General features: G+C 37.5%; 3 protein-coding genes across 3 annotated transcripts in view; 1 reads left to right on the top strand and 2 right to left on the bottom strand.

Annotated features, from left to right (window-relative positions):
* Positions 1-26834, bottom strand: part of dusp22a (dual specificity phosphatase 22a) — a 390938-nt gene that overhangs the window by 29183 nt on the left and 334921 nt on the right. Inside the window, exons 2-4 of the mRNA XM_073853283.1 lie at positions 7109-7306; positions 6219-6252; positions 3690-3772 (exon numbers count right to left, since the gene is read on the bottom strand). Of these exons, the coding sequence (XP_073709384.1) occupies positions 3690-3772; positions 6219-6252; positions 7109-7129 (138 nt within the window). The 5' untranslated portion in view covers positions 7130-7306. The remainder of the gene's footprint in view (positions 1-3689; positions 3773-6218; positions 6253-7108; positions 7307-26834) is intronic.
* cox4i1 (cytochrome c oxidase subunit 4I1) lies at positions 9975-14559 on the bottom strand. Its single transcript, XM_073853281.1, has 5 exons — positions 14478-14559; positions 10884-10960; positions 10612-10770; positions 10386-10523; positions 9975-10282 (listed from the first exon to the last, which is right to left on the bottom strand). The coding sequence occupies exons 2-5, from the start codon at positions 10957-10959 to the stop codon at positions 10146-10148; spliced, it is 510 nt and encodes a 169-aa protein (XP_073709382.1). The 5' UTR covers position 10960; positions 14478-14559; the 3' UTR covers positions 9975-10145.
* emc8 (ER membrane protein complex subunit 8) lies at positions 14770-26138 on the top strand. The gene is made up of 5 exons (XM_055173415.2): positions 14770-15257; positions 17458-17534; positions 17618-17687; positions 17781-17875; positions 25103-26138. The coding sequence occupies exons 1-5, from the start codon at positions 15051-15053 to the stop codon at positions 25260-25262; spliced, it is 609 nt and encodes a 202-aa protein (XP_055029390.1). The 5' UTR covers positions 14770-15050; the 3' UTR covers positions 25263-26138.

The raw sequence follows: 26834 nt of genomic DNA, 5'->3' as shown, positions 1-26834 counted from the left end.
CACCAGCTTTTCTAAAGGTTCATGCATGACAGCTGAAACTCACAATTTTGCTTGGGTTTCTTTATTAAATGGATTGTACTGTATCATTATATATGTCAGCACTGTTTGGAAAAGTGACTGTTAGCCAATAGGATTATTGTGGAGAATTAAAAAAAACTGTTGCTGTATTTATCAGAGGTTAAGCAAGCGATACGAACCACAAAAAATATGGCTATGTAATGAATTATTATAATTGATAAAATGAAATTAAAAGTCAACTTAAAAGTGAAAATGAATTATTTATGTCATAAATTCATATTGCAATGGCAATTCTGCACTCTGTTAGCAATGTGTTTTACATCACGTGAAGTCACTTTCATTTATTTTCTGAATACTACAACATATCTTGTTGCAGAAGCTTGAAGCATGCCATCCAGATAGAAATATTATGAATTACTTAAAAAGGTCATGTCTCCTCATACATTTCAGGTCTCAGTATGTTTTAAGCTATATAAGGGTCCAGATGTTAGTCTATCAGTCTCAGCTGTTACAGCAGTGATTCTCAAAAATTCTATGTCATTAAACCTCTGACAAATAAGTTACTAACCAAAAGCAGTACATTGTAAATAATATATTTTAACTCAAAATCTAAGTTTAATATTGTTTTATATCATGAATTGTCTTTGTTGGGGCTGCAAAGTGATGCATCATACACAAGGGGGCCACTCCAAAAAGTTTGAGAATCACTATTTTACAGTATATCACTGCTGCCCCCTGCTGCTCACAATAGACAAACTGTCCAATAAATAAACACTTTAAAGAGGTGCTATTATGCCCATTTTCAAGTCAATTTTTTTGTTCTTTTGAGTCTGCTAGAATACATTCACAAAATTCAAAGTTTAAAATTATTTGTCACAATGTACACTGACACAGCACCTCTTATCAGTTGTTTGAAATGTTCTGTTGTCGTTCTTGTCTCTTTAAAGCTTCACCTTGACATGAATGAAATGTTCAGTCTACTCTGATTGGTTGGCTGACCCAGTCTGTTGTCATCTGCTGCCAGCATGTATTTACAAATGACTTTTATATAACAGAAATAAAATGCCTGAATAGAGTCAGGACCAAGTACCTGAACAATGCATATGTTGTGAACCTAACAAAGCTTTTAAGTAAAAGGCATTTAGTCATAATTTGCATAAATGACTGCATAATTGTGCAAAAAATTGGCAAAGCCTCAAAACACGTGCAAATGAAAAACCTTCATGACACTTAAATACTAGCCACGCAGCTTTAGACAAGCAATCTAAGAAGTGCAGTTAGTTTAAGCTTATATAAAGTTTCTGGATTTCTTAGAGACACTATCTGTGTAGGGAGAGAGAGTTTTAGGTTTTTGTTTAGATTATTAGATTTTTTATTATTTGGCAGAGCATTCAACAAGTGTGTTTCTAGATGAGTTGTACATATTGTTGAGCGATGAGGCTGACCAAGCAGAGTTTGGAAGATCATTCCACCAGTAAGGAATAGTGAAGGTAACACAAGGTGTTTAATCACTAACCACAGGGATTGTAGGTATCAGTGGCGGCTGGTGACTTCTTTTTTTGAGGGCGCACGATGCGAAGTTCGTCACAACATGTATGTAGCTTGTCGTGTGTGGTTCGTAATTTAAAAATATGTGTTTTGCCCTTTGAGAGCTTGTGTGTGCATCACGTGTCATGCCAAAATAAGTGCCTGCTGCAGACGCGTCTAAAGGGTTTATGATAAAAGAGATGCTCGTGTTTGCCAGATACTCACATAATCTCATCAGAGTTTACTGTAAAGAAAGTGTCTAGCATGTATTTTGGGAATGTGAGCTTCTCTTTTATCATAAACAGTTTTGACGCGTGTGCAGCAGGCACTTATTTTGACAAAACACGTGATGCACACAGGATCTCTCGACACGCAGGACACATATTTTGGAAAAGGGAACCACACACGTGACAATCCGAACACTTATTTTGAATTAGCGCATCCCCGGATAAGCAGTCACGAGCCGCCACTGGTAGATATGCTGGTGCTAGAGTAAGTGGCTGATTTGTATATGAGCAGCAATGACTTAAATTTGATGCAGGCAGCTATTTCTAGCCAATAAAGATAGATGAACATGTGTGACATGAACTCTTCTGGAAGAGCAGGGCAAGGCAAGTTTATATGTATAGCACATTTCATACACATAGGTCATTCAAAGTGCTTTACATACAGTAGAAATGAGAAAACAATATATAAAAGAGAGAAAAGAAAATGTAAAAATAATAGATACACGATAAAATCACAATCAAGCTGCTGAAGTGTTGTGACTGCAGTGCAGTAGTCCAGTCTAGAAATAACAATGGCATGAACAAGGAGTTGATTTTTTTGATGTTGTATAATGCAAATTTGCATGACCGTGTTGTCTTTCCGATGTGATCAGTAAAGGTCAGCTGGTTGTCAAAATGTACATCAAGGATTTGGGCTATTTTTAAAGCTTTGTTATATACACAACTAGGGGTGTGCAAGATATATTGTTTGTGATAAAATTGTTGTTGCTGTTTTAACGATGTGCAAAATTATATTATCCAGTATATCACTTTCAAAAACCAGCCTTTATGGCCCACAAAATCATTTTGCAAGCGCTTTGCAAGAGCGTAATGTTGCAGCACATTTGATTGCGGCATGTGTATGGCTTGTAAAAATGTATGTCATAATAATATTTAATACTTTAGAAGATCGAGCTCTTTGCAATTTCTATGTCACGAGCAGAGGATGTGCACAGGTTGATGGTACACACATTGCACATGCACACACACACACATTCTGGTGTCCATGTTTTGTGGAGACATTCCATAGACATAATGGTTTTTATACTGTACAAACATATTCTATTCCCTTCCCCTAACACAAACCCTCCCTAACCTTAAACCCAACCATGACAGAAAACTTCAAAATGTCCCCACAAGGTAAAAAATTTACTGGTATTTCTAGCTTTGTGGGGACAATTATGTGATAATTACCAGGTACACACACACACACACACACACACACACACACACACACACACACACCAGATAGAGAACAGTGACAGGTAAAGGGAAGTTACTTGAGAAGTTATTTGTTGTTTTTCTGATGAATACAGTCAGTTCAAAAGAATATTTCAAATGGACATAACAGTGTGAAATGCCTGAAGAGGAATTTGCTACTTATGTAGCCATTATGTAAAGCTGTGCATCACTGGTGTGTTTGATGAAAGTCTGCATTTTTTGACTTACTGTATTATAATGTTCTTTTTGCTTCAAGTACGCTACTGTTTAGTACTGTTTACTTGAATGCTTTAAAGACTTTTCTGTTTGGTTAATAACATCAACATTAACCTATTAATCATATTAACATTTATACTGTTATATTATTCACAAGTACATTTTTGAAAGATCCAAAATTGCACACCCCTATTTACAACAATCAGTGTACTTTATCCTGACAGTATTTGGGAATTTATTTGTGATATATATAAAGCAATTTGTAAATATACACTGGCAGCTCAGACTTAGCATTTTTAGGTGAACTATCCCTTTTAATGTATCTGGAAATGTGCTGTCCTAAGCTTTACTCCATCAGGCAGATATATTACCCCTCCATACACAATTAACCACAGCGTTTGAGCACAAATACAACATTTTCTACAGGTGTCTAGTTCATACCTTTAACACAGGCTTGGCATTATTGCACACAGAGAGGATGTGGGTGATGCCATGACGGGACAGACTGTCTCTGTTCTCCGAATCTGTGTACGCAAACAACATTTTGTTAAGCAAGTAGCCACAAATCTGTTGAAGTAAATATGTCCATTGTCCTGCATGTGCAAAGTGTCATGAGAGAAATCACATCAAGGCTTAAGAATGCTGGAAAATAACGTGGCTGCTTGGTGACATTATATACTCAATGAGTTAACTATTTTAGAAGCTAAATGTGTAAACTAGGGCTGTCACAATTATCACCACATCTCTTTCAGATAATCTCAACTTCTGTAATTTATCAATCTCACTTTATATAAGGAACAGGTGTAGTTTAGGGTTTAATTCATGTATTAACATTCATCAAAACAAGCATTCAGAATGCATTTAAGCTCAAGCAAACCCATAAAAAAAAACCTAATAAACCAGACTTGTTTAAATGACTGCAGAAAGTACATGGGTCAATGACATGACATGGATAATTTTGTGTCTATGGGAATTATGTACTACAAAAACAACTTGATACATTTATGACATGTGTCACTTTATTCTATAAAACCTTTTTAGTTTAAATACATTTTCAGTATTTTTTAATAAAAAATTGTCTCTCAAACTTGTGGGTGGGTTTTGGCCGCGAATTAATAGTTTTATGTCACCATGGGCTCTACTGATGGGTCTATGTGATCAGCGTGAAGTTGCTCTTCACATCTCACTCTTTGAGAAGACGGAGAGTCATCATTTGACATGGCAGAGATGAGAGATTTTAAATGTCATCACGCATGAAGATCTCAAAAACAAACCAACATGGGCACCACAATCCCCAACAAAGATTTATCAACAGAGTAATTCCTTATCAGGGAACATGATTTTTAAATGTGGTTAATAAAGTTTGAAAGAGCTGTCGGAAGAGTCAAGAGAGTGGTGTAGTTCGCTTGTAGCCTAATGCTGGGTACACACCAAAAGATTTTACACATCTTATAAGATTTTCAAAATGTGATAGAACAAAAACACGAGGATAAATTATCCTAGATTTAACCGTTTTGCTCCTATAGTGTGTGGCGTGCCATAATGTGTCAAAGACAGCACACTACACAAACAGATTTTCAACCAGAGTCTCGACTGTGAACACAGGAAATCTCGCAAAATCTCGTGAGACTTCAGAAAAAGCATGGCGGACGATATGCAGGAAGAAAATTCAATGATAGTATTTGAAATGATTTTCACAGAAAATTCAAGGAAAAAGAGAAAGGGGTTTGGGTGAAGTCGTGGAGACAGCGAAAACATGTCTGTACAAGTTCACTTTGCATCAACTTCACTTTGTGCTGCACCATGACTGCTTCCATCATCTTGCTTTCTGATTGGATATTGTTTCGTTTCACGTGATAATCTCAAGAGGGTGCACGCGTTTCCCCCCACAAATCAGGATTTCTGATCGTAACTATTAACTAGTTTTAAATGTACGATTCGCGATTGGCGCAGCTCAGGCGTTCTTCTGATCAGGTTCGGACACTCTTAACACCTCACACCAAGGGAAAATCTGATAAGATAATCCGTAGAATCATTAAGATAATCGGAAATGGGTAGTATTGTTGGAAGGGGGGAAATTGGCCCAAAATCAGCCCGATTATCTTTTGGTGTGTACCCAGCCTAAGGTTAGATTTTCATTTTAGTAAACACATTAGGACTTCAAAATTCATAACATTTCTGTTCATCTGTGAAGATTATGAAATCAATAAGCAATAAAATCTTTTTGCAATAAAAAATATCTTTCCAAAAAGTATATGAGAAAAATTAATGGGCTTTTTGGTGAGGAAACCAGTGTTCAAATTTTAATAAAAAAAGACCCTTACGACTGGTTTTGTGGTACAGAGTCACATTTGAAAATAAAATAAAACAATAACAGTATATTTCTTGTTTTTGCATTGATGCAGAATTCCTTCACATTAGCATCGCTGCTATATATTTTTAAGGCTTTTGACCCCTGGTAATATGACTCTAAAATTCAGGTCAAATATAGACGGTTTCATCGAACGCACGTGCGCTGACGCGATACACGTCTGGATCCGAACTTTACTTCCGGTTTCGTTTTTTTAATGGTCTGACTAGTTGCTAAACTGATCTCTGGAGCAAATGCCTCGTCGAAAATAACAAATGTTTTGGTTTCCTAGGTAATCTATGTATTGTTTTTTGCTTGTTATATAAATAAACTATGTTTAAAGAACTTTGTTGTAATTTATTCTTAGCGGAGTTTACGGGAAGTTACTGGCGGACCACGACAGCCGCTTGTTTATGTTGTTACTGCTGAAACCGTTGATAGGCACAGTCAGTAAATGTTGAGCCATGGTATATATTATTTAGGCTTTTTTATCATTTAAGTACTTATTTATCCAGAAAAAATATTATCAAAATCTAGTTTCCATACTTTGGTTGATTTGAAACGGAGTGACACTATATTTAAGAAAACAAAATATTAAGAATACTTAGATTGCTGCTTACCTCTTATATTTCCAAGATAGAGACCATCAACAACCTATGTGTAAAAATAAATAAGGACTTAACCTTTGAATACACATCACACATAATAATTCAGCTCATAATAATTCAGCTTTTTTATTTTAACCATTATTTTCACATCTTACTCAGTTAAGATATCAAGGTAACGTTAATATTTTTACAGAATGTTATTTACATTATGTAAGATAATTTTATGTAGAAACAATCAATGACTTCAAATTACTTTTTATGTACATGTTTATAATTTACTGTAATATTAATCTTTAAATGTCTCAGATGTACTATTTTAAAAACCTACGAAAACAACTAGTTATGTTTAAGAGACCAATGCCAACAATTTCTAGGTAGCACCCAATGAACAGCACTAATGAAAGTAAAACTTAAAAATTTACTTTAAAAAGTGCTTGGAAGAATTTACTAAAAACATACTAGCGGTGTAATCCAGCAGGAATTTGAGTAACAAACACATTTTATTATATATTAAAGTTTCAAGGTAATATAGAATAACAACTTTTACTCTATATTAACTTGAATATATTGTAACGCTCCGTGAGTATTTTGTTTGTAAATAAAAGTTGTTGTTTTTAGCACACGTTACATTGCTCTTATCTTACGTTAAAAGCCACTAGCAGAACGTGCACGTCTATGATAGCTTTAAAACATAGTTATGCAATGTTTGAAGTTTTAGTAAGATTTTAATGTTCAGAATATATATTTATGACCCTGATCCCACTAAGGTACTGTTTGGGGAGCATAACACAATAAAGTGACTCACATGTGAAACACTATCTCACTGAGACATATCAAATGAGTTAAAAATAAACCTGCAGACATTTAACGTTGCACAGATACATTAATATTACTTCCATTACCTTATTCATTCCGTTTCCCATGATTTACTCGTTTATGTAGATTTATATAATAGTAAAGCTTGTATATGACCGCAAATCTGCGTCATCTTGTTACGAACCAAACTGTAAACACCATCAATAAAGCTAAAAAATAACAGGCAAAAAAGGCAACACAAATATTTTGAACTACGGACACAACTTCCGGTCCTCCGCCGAAACCTATGTGATGGTCGTTTTCGAAGCACTGCTTCATGAGGTTTCGAAACATTTACGAATCTTTTGTTTCGAATCAGTGGTTCGGAGCTTGTTTCAAACTGGCCCAAGTCACGTGATTTTAGCAAACGAGGCTTCATTACGTCATAACTGTTTCGAAACGTTTCGAAAATCCGACGGTTCACCAGTAGGGGGAGTTGATCACATGACCAGTGTCTAATAAGTTTAGGTGAACTCGGGTCAGTTTTATTATGAAAGTTCATTAAACATTTATCCTTCTGACTAATAACACTGCCATGTTGTCTACTTTTTGTTTATAGACAGATTTAATGACAAAAATTTGCATAATTAAAAGGGTAGTTAGTTTTATTCAGTTGTTTGCCCTAAATTAAACTAAAAACACATAATAGACTTTTAACTATGTCTTACGTACTTTTTTTTAAACATATTTTAATAAAAATCTTGCTATTATTTTGTAAAAAAAAAAGTGTAAAATGTTTCGCCACATCTGCTTTTACACTATTTTGACCAGCAGGGGTCGCCAGCGTGTGTGGGTTTCGAGAGGCTTCGAAAAACTTAATCATTTTTCGAAGCAATTGGTTCAATTGATTCGAAGCTTCGAAAAGCTTCGTTTCTCCCATCACTACCGAAACCATGACGTCACGACAACACGGGACAAATCAGCATGAAAGGTCGAAAGAGTATGTACGTAATTTCTGGTTGATGTTATCTAATCACCTTGCTTTTCTTGATAATTCTTACATTTTTACAAAAAGATATATTGTTTTTTATTTTACACACAAACAGAAATGTATTGAATTTGTTACCAATTTTTTATACTTGTATCCAAACATTACATTCACAAACAGAAATTCAAAAAAGAAAAACCAATATTTAAAATGTTTCTCATTGAATTTCAGTACCTCTTATCCACGCTTCGAAGAATTAACAACAAGAAAAACATGATGCTTCTTTCTTTCTATGATGAACTCTTTGCTACTCAAACTTGATATGAACTGACTTATTGATACCACCCCCTTTCCCTCCCTCCCCCCCCTCGTATGTTCATGTGACAAATTTAATGTTGTATTCATATGAATGTACAATAAATGTTCATTAATAAAAAATAAAAAAAAATTAAAGGTCGAAAGAAAACAAATGTGTGCAAAATGTGTCAAACTAACTCGTTATCGCGTAGTTTAAATTACGTATTTAACGTACATTACGTGTTTTTATAAAACAAGTGATTTTGTGCTGGCAAAATTGGAAATCACACTTAACAATGGAGATTTAGCACCACCTACTGGTGTGGCGACCTTAGCCTACCTATAGCAAGGCCTACATATAATAGTGATAGCATAGCATATGCTGTTTAAAATCACTTTTGCATCACCCTTGTGGTCTAGGTCAGGGGTTGGCAAACTTTTCTTTTCACAACCCACAAGACAGGTATAATCTATTTGAGGACCCACCAGAAGTGTGCGGGAAAAATGCAGAGTCTCTTCTCTTAGGAGCAAGTACATTTTTAACTTTTATTTTTACTGTATGAAGAAAATGTTACTTTAATTTCAATATCAAAATATCTTATGGCAAGACTATCAATCCCAGTATCATTGCTAGCCATTACGTTTTAGTGTCATTCACCAGCCAAGTACCTTTTCATGACCCACCTTTTATACTGTGCAACACACTCCATTCTCCTTGTCTAAAAAGTATGATTTTCCAGAAAGCTTTGTCAAAACTCAAAATATTATTTACTATTCCGTCAAAAAGCTGTTTTTTAACTAAGGGAATTCCAGCACACAGACTTCCAGATTTAACAATTGTGAGTCTTTGTAATTAAAAACGTATTAGATAAATACAAAAGAACTAAACCAACAAGTTATGTATACAACAATACTGTACTGACATACCAGTGATATAAAAACCCCATGATTATTGATATTGCGTTCATACACATAACCTGAAAAATTTCAACAACTATTAAATTAAACTTTTTCTTAGCCACAATAGTGGCTACAAACTCTTTCTGCCTTCCTACTCTTGTTATGTGAGCATAATTCATTGGCCAAACATAAACAACACTAAAGATAAATTTGATTGAGTTTTGTTAAAAAAAATCCAATAGATACAAGTATAAACCTTACGGTGGAAATCCATGTTAGCTTTTACGGGTACACACTCTGTTAAAGAATGTCCAAGGCATATCGGAAATACAAGATGTCTCTTAACGTCAATACAAACATCATATTCTGTCAGGAAACATTTGTCAAATATGTAACATAAAAAAATAAAAGATTAGTTTTAACATTGTTTTAATGTTTGTTATCCCATGTATCTGGCAGAGTATCTAAACTAGGTCAACATTTGAAGTGGATCCAAAAAGTTCATCAAACAAGAACAGGTATTGGGTATAAGTTTTAAGAAACTTTTATGAAAGGTTTTGATAACACTTTAATTGTTGACTAGTGTATTTTAATTCCACATTGGGGCACTTTTGACTTTATATCTAAAATTACAGACAAGGAAGTAAGATTTCCCAATAAAGGTTAAAATAGATTAAAATGTATTCAACATCTATGTCCCTTCTGGCAGCAAGAAACTTTTTTTAGAAAAAAATATTCCCAATAGGCTCAGAAAGACTGTTTACATGTAATGACAATAATGCAAGAGCTGTGATACATCATGAAATTTTATTTTTATAATACACTGGAGCCTTAAGAGGAAGCAACCTTCCAACATGTATTCAGAGTTATCATGTGAGCAAATAAATACAGACTTAACTGTTTATTAGTTAATTTATTGAGTCGTGCAACATGGTCCAACAGATTTAAGAAACATTGATTTATTTCTTCCAGGTATTGTTTTCATAGTCCCATTTGGCTGAAAAGCCCTGGACAGGGTTGATCCTCATGTCAAGCATTCTCTGTAGTTCTTTCTGCTTGTACTCAGCGTCAAAGGTATGGGGAACATCTCCAAAAACTAAAAGGAGACGAAACACAATATTATGCCAATAATAAATCCTGTTTTGGCATAGATAAAATTATTGACAAAACTGCTGAATACTGTTTCATTAAAAACTTACCATACTTTCTCTGCCACAAGACAACAAGGCCAGTGAATCCCATAAAAAAGAAAATTCCAGCAACTACTGATTTCCATTCGCCTGTTCCCTTTCCCATTTCAGCAAAGCTTTCCTTGAAGCTGATGCGATACAATGCAAATCATTGATCAAGAAATGAGCATAAAACCAAGAAAACAACACTCAGAAATCATGATTGTTTATATAGTGGTCATATCACACAATGCAATCTTCTCCTCTTTGGACAGAGCAGCCCAGGAGCCTTTCTCCTTCTCTATTAGAGACTTCTGCTCAGCACTCAACTGCTGCACAAACTTGATGTCAGGAAGAGGGCTCTCTCGCCGATCAAAGTATGCAGGGAGTGCGTAGTCCTCCACCTTGGCAACTCCTAACATCAACAAAATCATTACACAATCCATTCAATAACTTGTAAGCAACTGAAAGCAATCAGCAAGGATTTATTTATTATCTGAAAGAGGAACTCTGTTGGCATGTACTTACCATGTCCACCACGAAGGCAGATGGAAGTCGACAAGGCCCGGTTACCAAGAAGACGAAATGCTCTAGTCGCCAACATCCTGTGTATGAACAACAAGACACGTTCATATATGTATGATACACTTAAACTATAATATTTGCACATTCTTGGGTATATTTACACTAGAGATAAAATTACATTAAAACATATTTAAGCAAAAACACCATGCCATCCATATGTCATTTTCACTGGCATATCACTGACATATCTAAAAATGTAACAGTGCCATTCTTTTGTCTCACCTAATAATGTTTTTGGTAAGGAACGTTTGTGAAATTGCACGGCATGTTTGAAGTTACTTAATTCAAATTTTTCCCCTCATGTGGCACAGATTGGATATAACCCACAGATGTGTAAGCAGGAAAAAAGCGCATAGATTCCCATATCGGTTTTAGGCCTTATTATTATGTGGAAATAAACGGATATGAATCACATACATGCATTTAATTAAAATGAAGACCAGTTACAATAAAACAAATCTATTATGGCGAGCGATTAACTTGTGTGTGGACATTCAGTTAATAATTAACCATGTGTGCGCATACATTAACCAGCACCATCCAGCATCCCTCAGCTGCTTTAAGTAACAGTCTTGGCATCTTACAAAGGCAAAGGTTAAGAACAACATGAAGGTAAGTAAATGATGAGGTAAGTTATGTGAACTATCCTTTTATAAGCACGATTTATTCTTTTGCGTCAGACCTACGCCGCAGCTATGTTGAAGGCTGTGCGTAGCCTTGTACCTCATCAAAACTAACAGGTTAATCCTCAGATAATGCAAGCACTGTAGTTGGACGAAGTTGAGCAGCAATTATTAGGCTGCAACAAAAGTGTATTTTTACCACCATCACTGCTGATGCATCTCCAACAATGCACACAACAATCTGCTTCAACTTTGGCTTTTGCCTTGATACTGTAGTTTACAGCAGTAACATGCAAGTGTAATTGCATGTCAACGCGAACAACGATGTAGAAGTATTAATGAAAACTGATGCATAGCCTATACGGCATTGGTCCAACACAGAAGTATAATAAAACCCAAAAATGGAAATTATTGACGGACTGTTGACAAGTTAATGTTCTTCAAAATTATTCGGTGTTGACTTCATGTGTGTACATTCATAATAAAGCAATCATGGTTTAAATTGGGCCGGTGCCATCCGGGCTAAGCCCAGGCACATATGCTGATGGTCTCACTCAGTGTGCAAGTACCTGTTGGTGCTTATGCACTGACACTAGTTAAGCAACGTTTTCCATTGATTCCAAGTGCCTTGTACCCATCAACGCCTACATTTAACCAATTAGATTATCTACAGGGTGGGACTTTCACTGAACTGGTTTTGGAAAATAATTCGCAAGTCTATGAATGTTTATGCTATTGCTACATAAAAATTTTTATTTACATTTAATTTATTTTTTGCATTGACTGTTCACATTTATAACGCGTGTTTTATACATGACTGCAAGTAAAAAGTTTGTTCCCTTTTGATGATCCGATTTCAATGTTTTAGAGGTAGAAGATACCCTATTTTGAAGCACACAATTCTCTAAAATATCATTATGTGCTACAGCATAAAGATTTGTGCTTACTGAAATTACTAAAGTAGTCAAACCAGTTTATTAGAATTAGGCATCCCAAAACGTTTTGACCATATAGAGGAGGAAGCTGACAGACTAATTTAAAAGGTTAGTCAGTAGTCACTTAGCTAGAAACACAAAAGCTACTTGTTTGATGCCACATACCGGTAGTAAGATTATGTAAGAGACAGGACAATCCAACATACACAATGATAATACACAGTGTTTGCAAACACATCATCTTTTCTTCTTTTTTTTCCATAAACAGAAAGCTAAGGAGTATTTCCTGGACCATTATGTTTAATTCCCTTTCTCTGTATTCTTGATGTTTGTTCTAAACTTTTCGTTATCCATCCTAATTTGTGAATATCCTGTAAATGATGCAAATCAGTGCTGCCCTGACAGCCTGGTAGAGTGATTATTTGAATAAGAAATCAATTGTACTGGGTAAAGATTGACCGATTGATTGGCTGGCCGATAAATCAGACGATTTTTGGAATATAAAAAAAACGCTTTGGCCGTTTGTGCTGCAAATTAGGCCGGTTAATAGGCAGGCACATATGCGAGCACCTAAGCGTTGTTGTAAAACTCGTGATGGCACCTCTTGCAAGCAGATCTCTCCTTGAGGCATGCGAGACAGCTTATGTTTCGCGGTGCACCGTCAGTGTGGTCACAAAGATTGGGCTCATTTAAAGAGATTAATGAGTGCTGATCTTAAAGTTTGTGTGACAGAAAATGACCAACAGATCTGTCCAACAATGAATTTACGTGACGTCACTGTCAGCACAATCAGCCCCTCACAACACCTCAGAAAACAGATTGTAATGGTGCTTTAAAAAGATTTGTCCTAAATAACATTCTAAACTTAAAGAGACTTAAAATAAAACTATTTATCAGGTCTACTATTTTATCCTACAAAGCAATGAAAGCCATGGTAAAAAAAAACAGAGCAAAGAGCAAGAAATGTTAACAGCATTGTGTCAAGTACTATCTGTGTTTGATAATGCATGGTGTGGAGGAGGTTTTAAACTCTTCAGAAAGACCAGTCATAATTTTTCTAAAATACTTTGGCTTTAAGTGTGACATTTACACATTTAAAATATCTGCTCACGATGAGGACATTTTGATTATTATTTACAAACAGAAAATCGTCCAAACATATCGGCATAAAATATCGGGGGAAAACGTATACTGGGCAAGTTTACACCAGGGGCTTAAATCTGGATGTACACTGATTAAAACTGCTAATTTCTCTGGATTCAAACATTTGGGATAATGCAAGTAAACCAGTAAACACTAAATATTAAACTGTGCCAGTGATTTTTGGATATTTTAATTCAAAAATCGTACATAGTGTTTTCAATGTCAACTTGCCCCTATTCAATTTAACGTAAAATTTATGTTCAATAAGATGTGTCAAATAAATATGAAATATATGTGTTATTGTTCCTTTTGCTTTCTGCATTGGTGTAACTTACAGATTAAAAATGGAAATACAATAGCATTATTTTAACTACGTTTAAATAACATGTAACTAGAATAGCACATCATAATGTATCAATACAAACGGAACGCTGGGCATTAGCTAAAAACACTACATTTACAACGTTAGCTAGCTGGCTCACTCCAAGGTCAAAATATCATTGAGCTTCGGTAAACAACTAAACAATCACCTTCAATTCCACAATACACCAAAGTACATTCATAACCGCCGTAACTTTAGATCATTGTGTGCGTGTGTAATCTGCCGCGTTGGGTTTAAAAAAATATAGCACATGTACTGATCTACAGCTAATGCTAAAATAAAGCAGAAATCACTATCATTCAATGTCACTTATACAACCTGAAAAGATAACAACCACTCTCAAAACACACACAGGGAAATAACCAACGGTTTCTTAAAACAAAAAATAAAAAGCTTTACAAAATTTTTTACAAATTTTGCAATATTATAAAGGATTTTGTTTCCTTACACACACCTTACACTACCGTACGTCCGTCGCCCGCTCAGAGAAGGATAAAGGAAGTGACACGGAATACAAGCGGAAATACAACGCAAAGCATTTTGGGTGACAAAATGAAAATACATTTTACATTATGCTTCAATATAATTTTATAAAAACACAAACGTAATGTTAAATAAATATCACATATTACTTTAGGATTTTTTCTTTATACTTACATTATTACGATTTAGCTCTTTTAAACTATTTTTCCTACAGAAACCATTTTGGCTCCGATTCATATGTGCGGAAACGGTCATTTCTGATTCAGGACCAGTTTCCGGATGCTCACTCACAATATCATAGGGAGACAGGGATGGCCAGCTGGCCCAGGATCAGCTGCACACGTTAGCTCCAGAATGGAGGCAACTGACGTGTAGTAAGCGGGCGTGCGGCGTGTTGCATGGACTTTTAATAATCAGGTGCTTTAGTTTAGTGACAGTGTCAGTCAGAGTACATAACGCTTTATTTATCCATACATATCACGGTATCGAGCTAACGCCCCTGTTAAGAGGTTTCGTTGAAGAAAGGGGCATTAGATCTGTAAACATGCCCTTAAAGTTGAGCACTCAGGCGTACAGTAAGATGCTGCTGCACGCCGCTAAGTATCCCCACTGTGCCGTTAACGGACTACTGGTGGCCGAGAAGCTCAAGCGGAAAGACGGCGCGAGAGACGCGACGCTCTGCGTAGACTGCGTGCCGCTCTTCCATGGGACGCTCGCGCTCGCTCCCATGTTGGAGGTTGCACTTACACTGGTAAGATATACACTGGCATTTACACTGCGCTTTCCCTCATGAACACTTCCAAGTTCATATTCTGTTAGCCATCACGAGCTGCTCCATTTAAAGCTGCAAAATTCCTTAAACCCCTTCACTGGCGCCGGTACACTTGAGTTTAACGTTACTTCAATATTTTGCATGTGAATGCTTATCCAGTTGTAAGAAACTATATTGTTGAAAATGTCTTAAAGGTGCAGTGTGTAATTTTTAGAAGGATCTCTTGACAGAAATGCATAATAATATACAAAACAATATTATCAGGGGTGTATAAAGACCTTTCATAATGAACTATTATGTGTTTATTACCTTAGAAGAGACCTTTTTATCTACATACAAAGAGGGTCCCCTTACATGGAAGTCGCCATTTTGTGCCGTAATTTTTGTACAGAAGCCCTTGACAGACATTTTTTTTACTAAGTTGTCTCCGACGATGTCATGTTTGTCCTGTGGCAGCTACCGTAGCTTCTCTATGGCTGCGTCTGAAAACTCTAAATTGCTGCCTTCTGAGGCAGCTTTCCAAGGCAGGAAGGCATCAAGGCATGTCCGAATTCAATGTTAGGTTTACTTCCTGTCTCCTGAGATACCTATGCGTGGGCGTACATGAAGAATGTGATTGGTCGAGCCCGGTCCAGTTCGAAAAAATAAAATGGCGGCCAAGGACGTGACTGGACCACCAATTTAGTGTAAATAAAGGTAGATTTTCACTTTTTACACCTTTTAATTGCATTTCTAGCGAGAAATTAGTATTGTAGTTTTCAAATATAAAGGCGCTCTCTGTTTATATTTCAAACACGCTGCCTTTGAAGTGTGTCCGAAAGTCTTTCTCTGAGCTGCCTTCATACCTCCGAAGTCATTTCCTCATGAGGCAGCGAGGCAACGAGTCACTGCCTTGAGTTTTCGGACGCAGCGTATGTCTTTCAAAAGCAAGGGGTGAGCAGTGGACTTAACCGTTGGTTGCAATTCGCAACCTCACTGCTGCTGCTAAAATGTACACACTGCACCTTTAAGTGTAAGACATTAGAATACATATTTCAAAAGTCTTTGATAAAATAATTATGTAGGAAGAATAAATGATTCATTTATGAATAAAGGTGTGTATCAATAAACGTATATACTGCTAAATGTCAAAGGGACACCTGCTTTACTTCTTCTTTTGCATGTCGGGGCCAGTGGCAATTCTACATGGAATTACACCCTTCGAGCCCCCAACAAAAAAACACAAGAGTTATATTTTTATTTTATTAAAACAACATCGGTGAAAGAGAAAAAATACTTCTCAATTGACCCTTCGCTAAGCCTCGGTCTCCTTAGTTACTGGTGCTTCGCCGGTCAAGCTTTTGCACCTGGCAAGTCTACTAGGTATGCATCGGTGTTAGACATTCCCAAGGAGATAACTCCTCATTTTTCGACGAACATGTAAAAATCTGAGAGAAAAATACAAAAGGGACTGCATTATGCATTCAAGGAATATATCTATGACATAATATGCAACCGATTAGAGAAAAGTTAGCTAAAGCCTATAATGCTAGGTCTCAGCGCAAGCAGCAGCCGCCTCATACGCTGAACATTCAAATGGAGAAAACACAAATTGAGGAAAAGCTTTATGCATAGCAGGGTAAGTGAAATTTGTAAAAATAATCTAATAATAATTACAAATCAAACAGTGGAATACACACAAGACATCAGCTTGACCACTTTGCAATGAAAACATTCTCCCGCTTATAGAACTAACCCTAGGAGAGCCGCGATTGATTAGGGTACTCAGTAGGCTTTATAAAAGCAGAGAGGGACAAAAAGCACCCGCCTTCCACAACCCGTTTCCATAACGCGTTTTCATTCAGAACTCATGAACCAGCTGAACTGGACAAGGAAATCAGTGAGTACATAACACTACTGTAGTTGCAACACGCATTTGGAAAAGCGAGGCGCTAGAGAGACTATTCGTTTGAAAGCAAAATACAAATTCTAGATGGGGGATAATCCTACTTACTGTCCCTTTAATCCTGTTGATATTTAGTTGTGAATTCCACACTGCTTGATCCACGGCCGACATTCTCTACTTGGGTTTTAAGTTTTAGATCATTGTGTAAAACTGTAAGATCTGTAATTAAAATCACAAAGAAGCTGTGGTAATGACTACATTACAAATCTAATAAAGTTTGTTTTCTTTTCTCAGATTGACACATGGTGCAAAGAGAACAAATATGTCATTGCTGGCTATTATCAAGCAAATGAGCGTATTAAGGAGGCCAGGTAAAGTTTGTGCCATTTATTGTTTACTCTGTAATTGTCTGTATGTGGGGGTGTGTGTGTTGTGATGTTTTCAACTGTTTTAGACCAAATCAGGTAGCTGAGAAGGTTGCCACCAGAATCTCTGAAAACTTCAGTGAGGCCACAATGATCATGGTAATTGACATTAGTTATGTCTTATTTAAGTCACAATATTACAACCATAGCACGTGATCTGACCGTAAGTTTGCATTGTTTATCATACTTCAGCTGGATAACAGCAGATTTACAATGGAGTGTTTTGTACCCGTCCTCCTCATCTATGATCATCAGGACAGCAAGTGGAAGTGCAAAGAGCCAAGCACGTGAGTATACTTTATAACCAACGCAATCACTTTACATCTGTTTTATGCCGACCCGAGTGTTTATGTATGTTCTGTACAATTATTTGAGCAGTTTGCTTTAATGGAGTTCATTTGAGTTTGATCTATATTAGATCATAATTAATAGTAAAATCTAAAGATCACTTCATGGGGCCAATATGTTGAGATCACATACACGTTTCTGTAATTCAAGTGGGCTATACACAGACAGAGGTGATGACGTACTTGCGTTAAAATCTCAGCCAGCTAAGCCGTCACTCAAAGTGGCTGTTTGATTTTTTGAGATGCAACCTCTAGTATTGAAGTTATGAAGAGTGTGACAACTAAGGGGTTGTGCACACCAAAACTTTAAAACGCAGCTGAAAATGCCTGGACAACGCCGAGTGCCAGCTTTTTCAGCTGAGCGCTTTGGTAGCTGTAATACTTTAGCTGTGAGCCAGTTGGTTGCTGTGGTAAGATCCCACCCCTCCTCCACTGTGATTGGACGGCCATGTGAGAACTGACATTGAGCGGAGCTTTTCAATCAAAGTTGAATATTTTTCAACTCTCGGCGCTCAGGGCTGAGCGCGGAAAAACGCTGAGCGCCGGTTTTCAGTGCGGAAGAAAAACCGCTAGCTGCTGGCTTATTTGAAAAACGCAGAGCTTCCATTGTAAACCATTGAGAACATGCGCCGGGCATAAAAGCTTTGGTGTGCACGCCCCCTTACCCATGTGAGAACTTACCCTGCTCTCCCCTACAACAGAGTACAAAAACATGTACCAACGACCTATAAAGATGAAATGCAAAATATAGCAAACACTTTGTGGGAGCTAAAACGGCCATTGTTCTGGGCTGGATGATTTTCTAATCCTTTGAACTCGATTACACACGTAGACATAGAATCTTCTGGATTCAATTTGTATGTATCCAAGTACTACCTTGCTGTCTGTGAAGAACCTTGTACAATGGAATGTAACATCGATCTCCTCTGAAATCAAGTCTGCAATCTCGATGGCAAGAACAGCTGCACATAATTCCAGCCTCGGAATAGTTATCTCTTGTTGTGGGGCAAGTTTAGCTTTGCCAAACACAAAGCCAAGCTCGCTCTTGCCTTCTGTATCTGTGACCTTTGCATAAGCTACGGCAGCAATAGCTTTGGTGGAGGCGTCACAGAATATACAGAGCTCCCTTTTGGCTGCACCACAGAATGATATGGATATATACATTCTTGGTATTCGCACTTGTTCAAGATGCTTCAGGGATTCCTTCCATGTACTCCATTCATCTCGCATTCGTTCTGGAAGTGAGTCATCCCATTTACCTGCATCCTTTGAAAGCTCTCTCAAAAGAGCTCTGCCTTTGATGCTGACCGGAGCTGCAAAACCTAGAGGGTCATTCAAACTGTTAATGATGGAAAGTACCCCTCTACGAGTGTAGGGCTTTTCAGCAGTAGACACTTGGAAGGTGAACTCATCTGTTGCAATGTTCCAGCTTATTCCAAGACTCCTTTGCATTGGTGGACTATCTGCTCCTAGGTCGAGATCTTTCAGACCCTTTGCAAGATCCTCCTTGGAGAATGCTTTCATTACTGTGATGTCATTAGAGGCAATCTTATGCAGCCTTAAGTTAGATGAGGCCAGGGTTTCTTGAGCCTTCTGAATGACAGAGATGGCCTCAGTACTCGATTGCAGGGAGACAGAAGAAGAGGGTAAAAAGGACATCATTGAGGGACACTCCTTCATGTCGCGCGCTAGAGTCAAAGACAACCCTTATTTGGTCCAGCTTGCGGGGGTGATACACTCCAAAGAAGGGAAGGTACCAACACTCTTCTTGTCCAGTAAGGGGTGGCACTATTTCCGCATGGCCATTGTCGAAAAGGGTTTGCATAAATTCTTGGAAGTGACTTCTCATATGAGGACGTTTGTTCAGCATATTCACAAACTGAAGCTAGGCGCTGCACGGCATGTTGCTTGTTGTTGGGAAGGCGTCGCCTATGTGAATGAAAGGTCAGCGGAGCAACCCAGCTATTTGTATTAGCCTGATAGACTTCCTTATTCATTATCTGCATGAAGGCCATTTCTTCTTGAGAGTAACCAGGTCTCTCATCTAGGGCTGCACGATAATGAGAAAATATGCGATATGCGATAGTTCTGTTGGTGGGTGCGATGGCGATATGCCTTGCGATATGTCTTACTTAGAGAAATTATTTTTTATTTGCTTTTATTTTAGCATTTAGATATGCAATGAAATAAAAAGGTAATGCATATTCTTAAGATGTAATTAAACTATGCTATACATGTGAAAAAAAACTAGTAATGTGTGACCATAACGCAGTACTTTGGTTTATTGAATATTTATATTAATTTCATAAATCCAACCACTCCAAACTCTCTTTCCTTTCTCTTTGACATGAACAAAGCTGAATGAACTTGTGAATATGACCCCCTTTAAAGGGATTTATTAACATTGTGAGAGGTGTAGAAAGACTAACTTTATACAATAAAATGTATAGTTTATTAATGACAATGCAGGTCTATGGATTATAAAGTTGATAAAAAAGACAAAATTTGATGCTAAATATACGTGGGCAGTTCTTAATATACTTGAGAGAGCCGCCCAAGTAAAGTAAGTGTGTGGGAACCACCTTCTGATCGGTGTAATTTGGACGATCTAAGCATGCAACACACAAATGATAGACACGTAAAATAAATGCAAGTTATCGCAGCTCCCTGCGATATGCATATGGCTTACACAGTTATCGCGATGGCGATACATTTTTGATATATCGTGCAGCCCTACTCTCATCCAAACTTGTTTGTTGGAACACGGTTTCTCCAATAGACGTGTTCTTAGTATGGTTTGGGAGACTGAACTTGTGGCTGTGTGGGATGATGCGTTCCTTTACTTGGATAAAGTTTTTGCATGGAAGGAAGTGTCTCGGGCGACCATTGTCCAAGATGTTTGTCTTGAAAACGCTGGCCTGTACGGGTTTGTGAGCTCCGCCCAAGCAAATGTTTTCTAATAATCACCCATCCTAGAGCTAGCTTCTGAGCAAAGGGTGCATTTGGGGATCCATTGCGTTGGTCAAGAACTTTGTGTGCTTGAATAACATCCCTACCAATGAGAAGCAGGATCTTAGCTTCAGGATCAACATCTGGAATGTCGGATGCAATGTCTTGGAGGTGGGAATGGTTACAAGCAGCTTCAGGTGTAGGAATCTCATTGCGATTGTCCGGCAGCATGTCACATTCGATAAGTGTTTGGAGCTTTAGGCATGACTTGCGATCAACTGATTCAACGATGAAGTTATATGCTCTCCTCCCCGTAGCTTCCTCCAGGCCTGCACAGGTTCTCAGCTTGTACGGGAAACAGCCTTTGGTCATGCCAAACGTAGGTTTCTTGTGAATTGGGCATTCTTTATTTGGGTCATGGATGTTTGTTCCTGCTGTTGGATTTGGCTCAGTGCTGACCACTTCGGCCCGGATGACTGAGATTGCTTCTCTCTTACTCTGCTGGTCCTGAAACCTCATCTTAGTGGGTACAAGACCGGGCCGCACTGAATGCTTAAAGCTTGGGTCGTTGCGCATTTTTGATTCCCTGCTAATGAAGGCGACAAATGCTGAGAATGGTGGAAACGATACAGAATGCTCCTCCTTGTATTAAGATCCATACGTCATCCACTTTTCTTGCAAACCGAAGGGTAACTTGTCCACAACAGGATGAATGCCCCTTGCAGTGTCGAGGTACAGTAGTCCTGGGATATAACCTTCATCCTTTGCTGTCTCTATCTCTTGAAGAAGATCCTGAAGTTCTCTCAAGAGGTATGGGTCTTTATTGGAGATTCTCGGAAAACGCTCAAGTCTGTCGAGTAGCACCTTCTCCAGGGCTTCAGGGGAGTCATAACACTCATCCAGTCTTTCCCATACTTTACCCAATCCTTCGGAGGGTCTGTTAATACACTGCAAAAAATGACTTTCTTACTTAGTATTTTTGTCTTGTTTTCAGTAGAAATATCTAAAAATTCTTAAATCAAGATGTATTTTCTTGATGAGCAAAATGACCTAAGAAAATAATACTAGTTTTTACACAAAAAATATACAATTTAAGTGATTTTGTGCTTAAAACAAGCCAAAATAACTGCCAATGGGGTGAGAAAATTTTACTTGAATTAGGTGTTTAAGAAAAAAGAAATCTTATTTCACAATTTTTTTTCTCACCCCATTGGCAGATAATTTTGCTTGTTTTAAGGACAATTTCACTTAAATTGTATATTATTTGTCTTAAAACTAGACTTATTTACTTAGGTCATTTTGCTCATCAAGAAAAAGCATCTTAATTTAAGAATTTTTAGATATTTCTACTGAAAACAAGACAAAAATACTAAGTAAGAAAGTCATTTGTTGCAGTGTATACACTGCTCTCAGACGCTTTGCATATTGAACGGACTCTGTTCCGACCCATTTGATCAACAAGTCAAATTCTTCGCTAGCAGACAGGTTCAAATCATCAATAACATTGTTAAATGAAGATTTCCATCCCCAATAGTCACCTGGCTTGTTGCTGAACTTTCTGAAGCCACCAGTGAGCAAATCACGCTGTGCTAGAAACCTGGCTATATCAGTCATGTTGCCATCTTGTGGAGTGAATCCCGTACTTTGACGTGTCGGTAATGCTCCGAATGAAAGTTTCTGCAAAGGAACGCTTTGGGAAAGTTGGGGAACACCTTTACGTTTGTCTGCACTCGGGGGGTAGATGGATGTACTCTGTGTCCGTAGACTGGCCTGGTTCTTGTTTTGGTGGCTCATATGGGACATTTGTTGCTGGAGTATCATTGTGCTCTGTGTTGCCAAATGGACTTGAATCTGCCTTTTAAGATTAATTGGTGTTTTACATAGTCCCGAGTATGTTCCGTGGAATCTACTTTCACTGACCCCAAAGCAGATTCTTCTTCAAGATCAGTGGCCGCTTTCTCAAAGACATACACTCTAAAAAACAAACGGTGCTATATAGAAACAAAACTGTTGCTTTGGATCGCAATCATAGAAGAACCGCTTCCAGTGCCATACAGCACCGGTGAAGCACCAGTGAAGCACCCGTGTAGAACCACATAGGGGCCACATAGAACCACTATAGCACCAAATATGGTTCTACATAGCACTATATGGTTCCACACAGGTGCTTCACTGGTGCTTCACCGGTGCTATATGGCACTAAAAACGGTTCTTCTATGAATACGAGCAAAGAACCACTTTTGGTGCTATATAGCACCGTTTGTTTTTAGAGTGTATGCCTCAGCTTGTGCGGCTTCTGCATCGCACTGCTGTTGTAGTGCTTGTAGTGTAGCATCCAGGCGCACCTCTTCTACTTTAAGCTTTGCTTTCTTAACTTTCATTTCGATTTCCATTTTTGCAAATTCTGCTCTTGTACGAGATGCTTCAGCTTTAGCTCGAGCATTGAGAGCGGCTATACTGGCAGATGATTTATCTGAACCTTTAGAGCACTTGGAGTGCCGGGATTTCTTGGAGCAGCCGGATGCTGCGCTTTTTCTCCCTTCTTCAGACATTATTGATTATGCGGAGGCTGATGTAACATCCACTGGTTGTCGCCTAGATAGGTTGCTTTTTCACTATTCTGTGACTCTATGCAGATGCAGATAGATAAACTCCTCAAAAATTGACAGGTGTGATGTCCTTTTATTCATGTATCCTTCAATTACTGACAGAGTGAAACTACAAAAAGAAACAAATAAACAGCATTTATGTTCGCATGTATCTATGCAAATCCTGGCTAACATTCATCAAAACTATCAAATATAATCTTGTATTTGTAAATGTTCACAAATATTGTCTTCAAGGCTCATATTAAACATAAAATACTCACAAGCAATGCTTTGGATTTTGCTATCAGCCATATTTCAACATGTGCTGTTTTTCTAACTCTCATGCTAGTAAATGTTAAACACAACACTTGTAACAACTACAACGCCTCCTACTGGAGGGAGAGAAAACTACTCCAGCACAACATCTCTAATTATTAAAGTATAAGAGGCTGTTTACACTTGGCATTAACATGTGTTTTCGTCGATCGGATCACAAGTGGACGACGTTAATGCCAGGTGTAAACGGTGTTCAAAACGTTTTGAGCTCGTCCACTTTCGACCACTTTCAACCACATCCAGAGGTGGTCGAAACCACTTTCGATCGGATCGCTTTGGAGTTGCGGAACGCACATGTGGTTGAATGCGTTCGAACAGCCACACGCGACTGCCTTCTCTCCGCCCATTTATCTATCTGAGGTATTAAACAAAAGTTTTACGTTTTTTTTGACTTCTGGCGTGAACATTCGGTGAACAGCGCTATTTTTAGCCTTTCATTGATAAAACTAAGCGGCTGATCTCCGTAGTTTCGTTTTAAAAATGTGTGAAATTTGCGCGATCCTATTTCATCAATTGCGCTGAAAATTCAAAGAAAGCTCTTACATACTCATGTACGAAACACTGTGCAGCATGTTTACTTGCTAAACAAGCAGAGCACTCCGACATAATATTAGTTTGCGTCCACATAAACTCATAATTACTCCCGCTCGGGTTTGAATGACAGCAGAGAGACTCGCCCACCGTCTCACAGACCACCCCCTCTAGTATTCAGCACAGAAGCGGTCGAAAGTGGACAAAAGAGACGGATTTAAATACCAGGTGTAAACGTAATGTGTCTCTCTCGTCCACTTGTGATCCGATCGACGAAAACACATCTTAATACCAAGTGTAAACAGCCCCTAAGTTACCTGCTTAACTAGCGGTAGCGATCTTACCTTTTTGTAATTATGGATGTAGCTAGAAACTTAAAGCTTGAAGCCCTTCTCTTTTTTTGGTTGTTTATTTATGATAAAGCTGGCTGACTTTATATGCATACTGTCTTTCAAATTCAAAGCCCATTACTGACACTTTCACTTGTGGATAGTGAATGTTTAGTGCATTTCTGAGAAACATACACCTTTGAAGGCAAACCAATCATTAAACTTACTGTTCAAACTAACATTTATGCTATCAATGCCATTTGTTTAGCTTGTGTTTGAGTACCAGTAATTACTTTTTGGTTGATGATCATTTTGACATTAAATGCATGACGGCATGCATCAAACTTCAAAGTACATTCTGGATTTCTTGACAGCAGCTCAGAAAGCTGAAAACATAGGAGTGGATGTTTTCTTTAACCCTGTTTATATTGTAGTGACTGCTTTGAGGATTGGCTAGAGGCACAGAAAATCACCTCCGCTCTCTTAGAGAGCAGATCATACGAGAATCTGGTTGACTTCGACAACCACCTGGATGACCTGAGAAATGACTGGACCAACCCGGAGATCAACAAATCTGTGTTACATTTGTGCTGAAGCTGGCCAGAGGTCAAACCTTTTGATAAAGACAGGATGCATGTCTTAAACCTTTTCAGGTCTGCTAACAACATTCTCTCTCACTTGGGAATAATGTACTGAACGGGAGATTGCATGTGTGCTGTGTCCTCACGCTTGGGCTTGTCACTATGAGCTATAGGAATCCAGTGTCACAGAGGTTTTATACCTGTTTTCATAAAGTATTTTATGTATTATAATCTTAATTAAAATTTCGGATTCTACCAGACTGATCTATGTTATGTAATTTAATTTAATTAATTGCTGAATGTTGTGTATTTCTTCAGAGTATTAAAAAAGCAGGTAGTTTCTGAGGGTTTGGTTTGATTTGAAAGTGATGCTTAATTTTTCTATGTACTTTTTTTTCTTTAATTGAAAGAAGAGCGAACAATTGCAAAGACTCACATATCTGCCTATATACTTCAATGTTCAAATGACGATGATTTCTTTATTTAACCCTGACTTATATTCTGTCTGCAGAAGTTAAATTGTTTGTTTTTGCTAGATGAAGTACTTATATCTGGTTAAATCTTTTTAATAAAGTAAAGCGATGAGATGTGCTGATTAAAAAAAGAAGAAAATAATAGGCCTTTGCCCTATCTCAAATGCATTTTCCCAATCTCACTGAAGTCTGTTAGAATTATTCTGTTAGATGAAGTCATTGGATGGCTCGCCAATGTAGAATAGACGCAGGACCAAGTGGGGAAAAGAGTTTATACTGAAGGTGTTTGTGTGGTGTGGTTCTTCAGGAGTGATGTTCTTGTTATCAAGCTACCATCTGTGGCCAGACCTTATCTGATAACAAATGGCCTTTGAACAATAGCAGACCTTTCAATAAACAGGATATACTGTATGAGCCATCATGTGTGTATCAGTCTTTTGATTGTATGGGCCATTTGGTCCTAACCTTGGTTTACAGATGCAAATGCTGATTACAGGAGGCCACAGTTGGAGTAACACACAACTGCACTAAGCAACATTTTATTTTATTATAACAAAATATAAAAACTTGTGTGTTTTGTATATATTAAAATGAAATCAGGAAATAATATTAAAAATGTGGGTCACTACACTGGAATTCTTTTGATCACTTGTGTTTTCAAGCTAAAAGCTATTTTTTACCACTGTACTGCTGTAGCTATTCACTTCTACTGGGGTAATTAAGACTGAAACTTATTTTGTGACACGTCTAAAGATTTGATAGGCCTATCACATGCCATATACTGTAACTGAACACATTTCTATATTGTATAAATTATTGTTGTTACTTAATTTAGTAAAGAAGTTGATTTTCTTTCAATTTTAGACTGATAGTGATTAATAAAATCAAATAAAATGGCAGCATGCCTAAAAGTCAGCGGTAATATCATGGCATTCCAGTGTTATTAGTTAAGCAACAAGTGAGGCTTAGCCTGACTGTTAGCCTACAGTATAAATTGCCAGAGAAACTGAGTTTGAACTTATTTAAGTTTACTTTATGTTACAGAATCCACAGGCAATAAGCAAAACTAACCAAAATATGCCTGGCTTATTCGTAATCCCCCCTTCCACACA

Source organism: Misgurnus anguillicaudatus, chromosome 15 (genome assembly GCF_027580225.2).
Source record: "Misgurnus anguillicaudatus chromosome 15, ASM2758022v2, whole genome shotgun sequence".
NCBI classification, from domain to species: Eukaryota; Metazoa; Chordata; class Actinopteri; order Cypriniformes; family Cobitidae; genus Misgurnus; species Misgurnus anguillicaudatus.
Note: the sequence above shows the minus strand (reverse complement) of the source record. Positions and strands in the feature narration are given on the sequence as shown.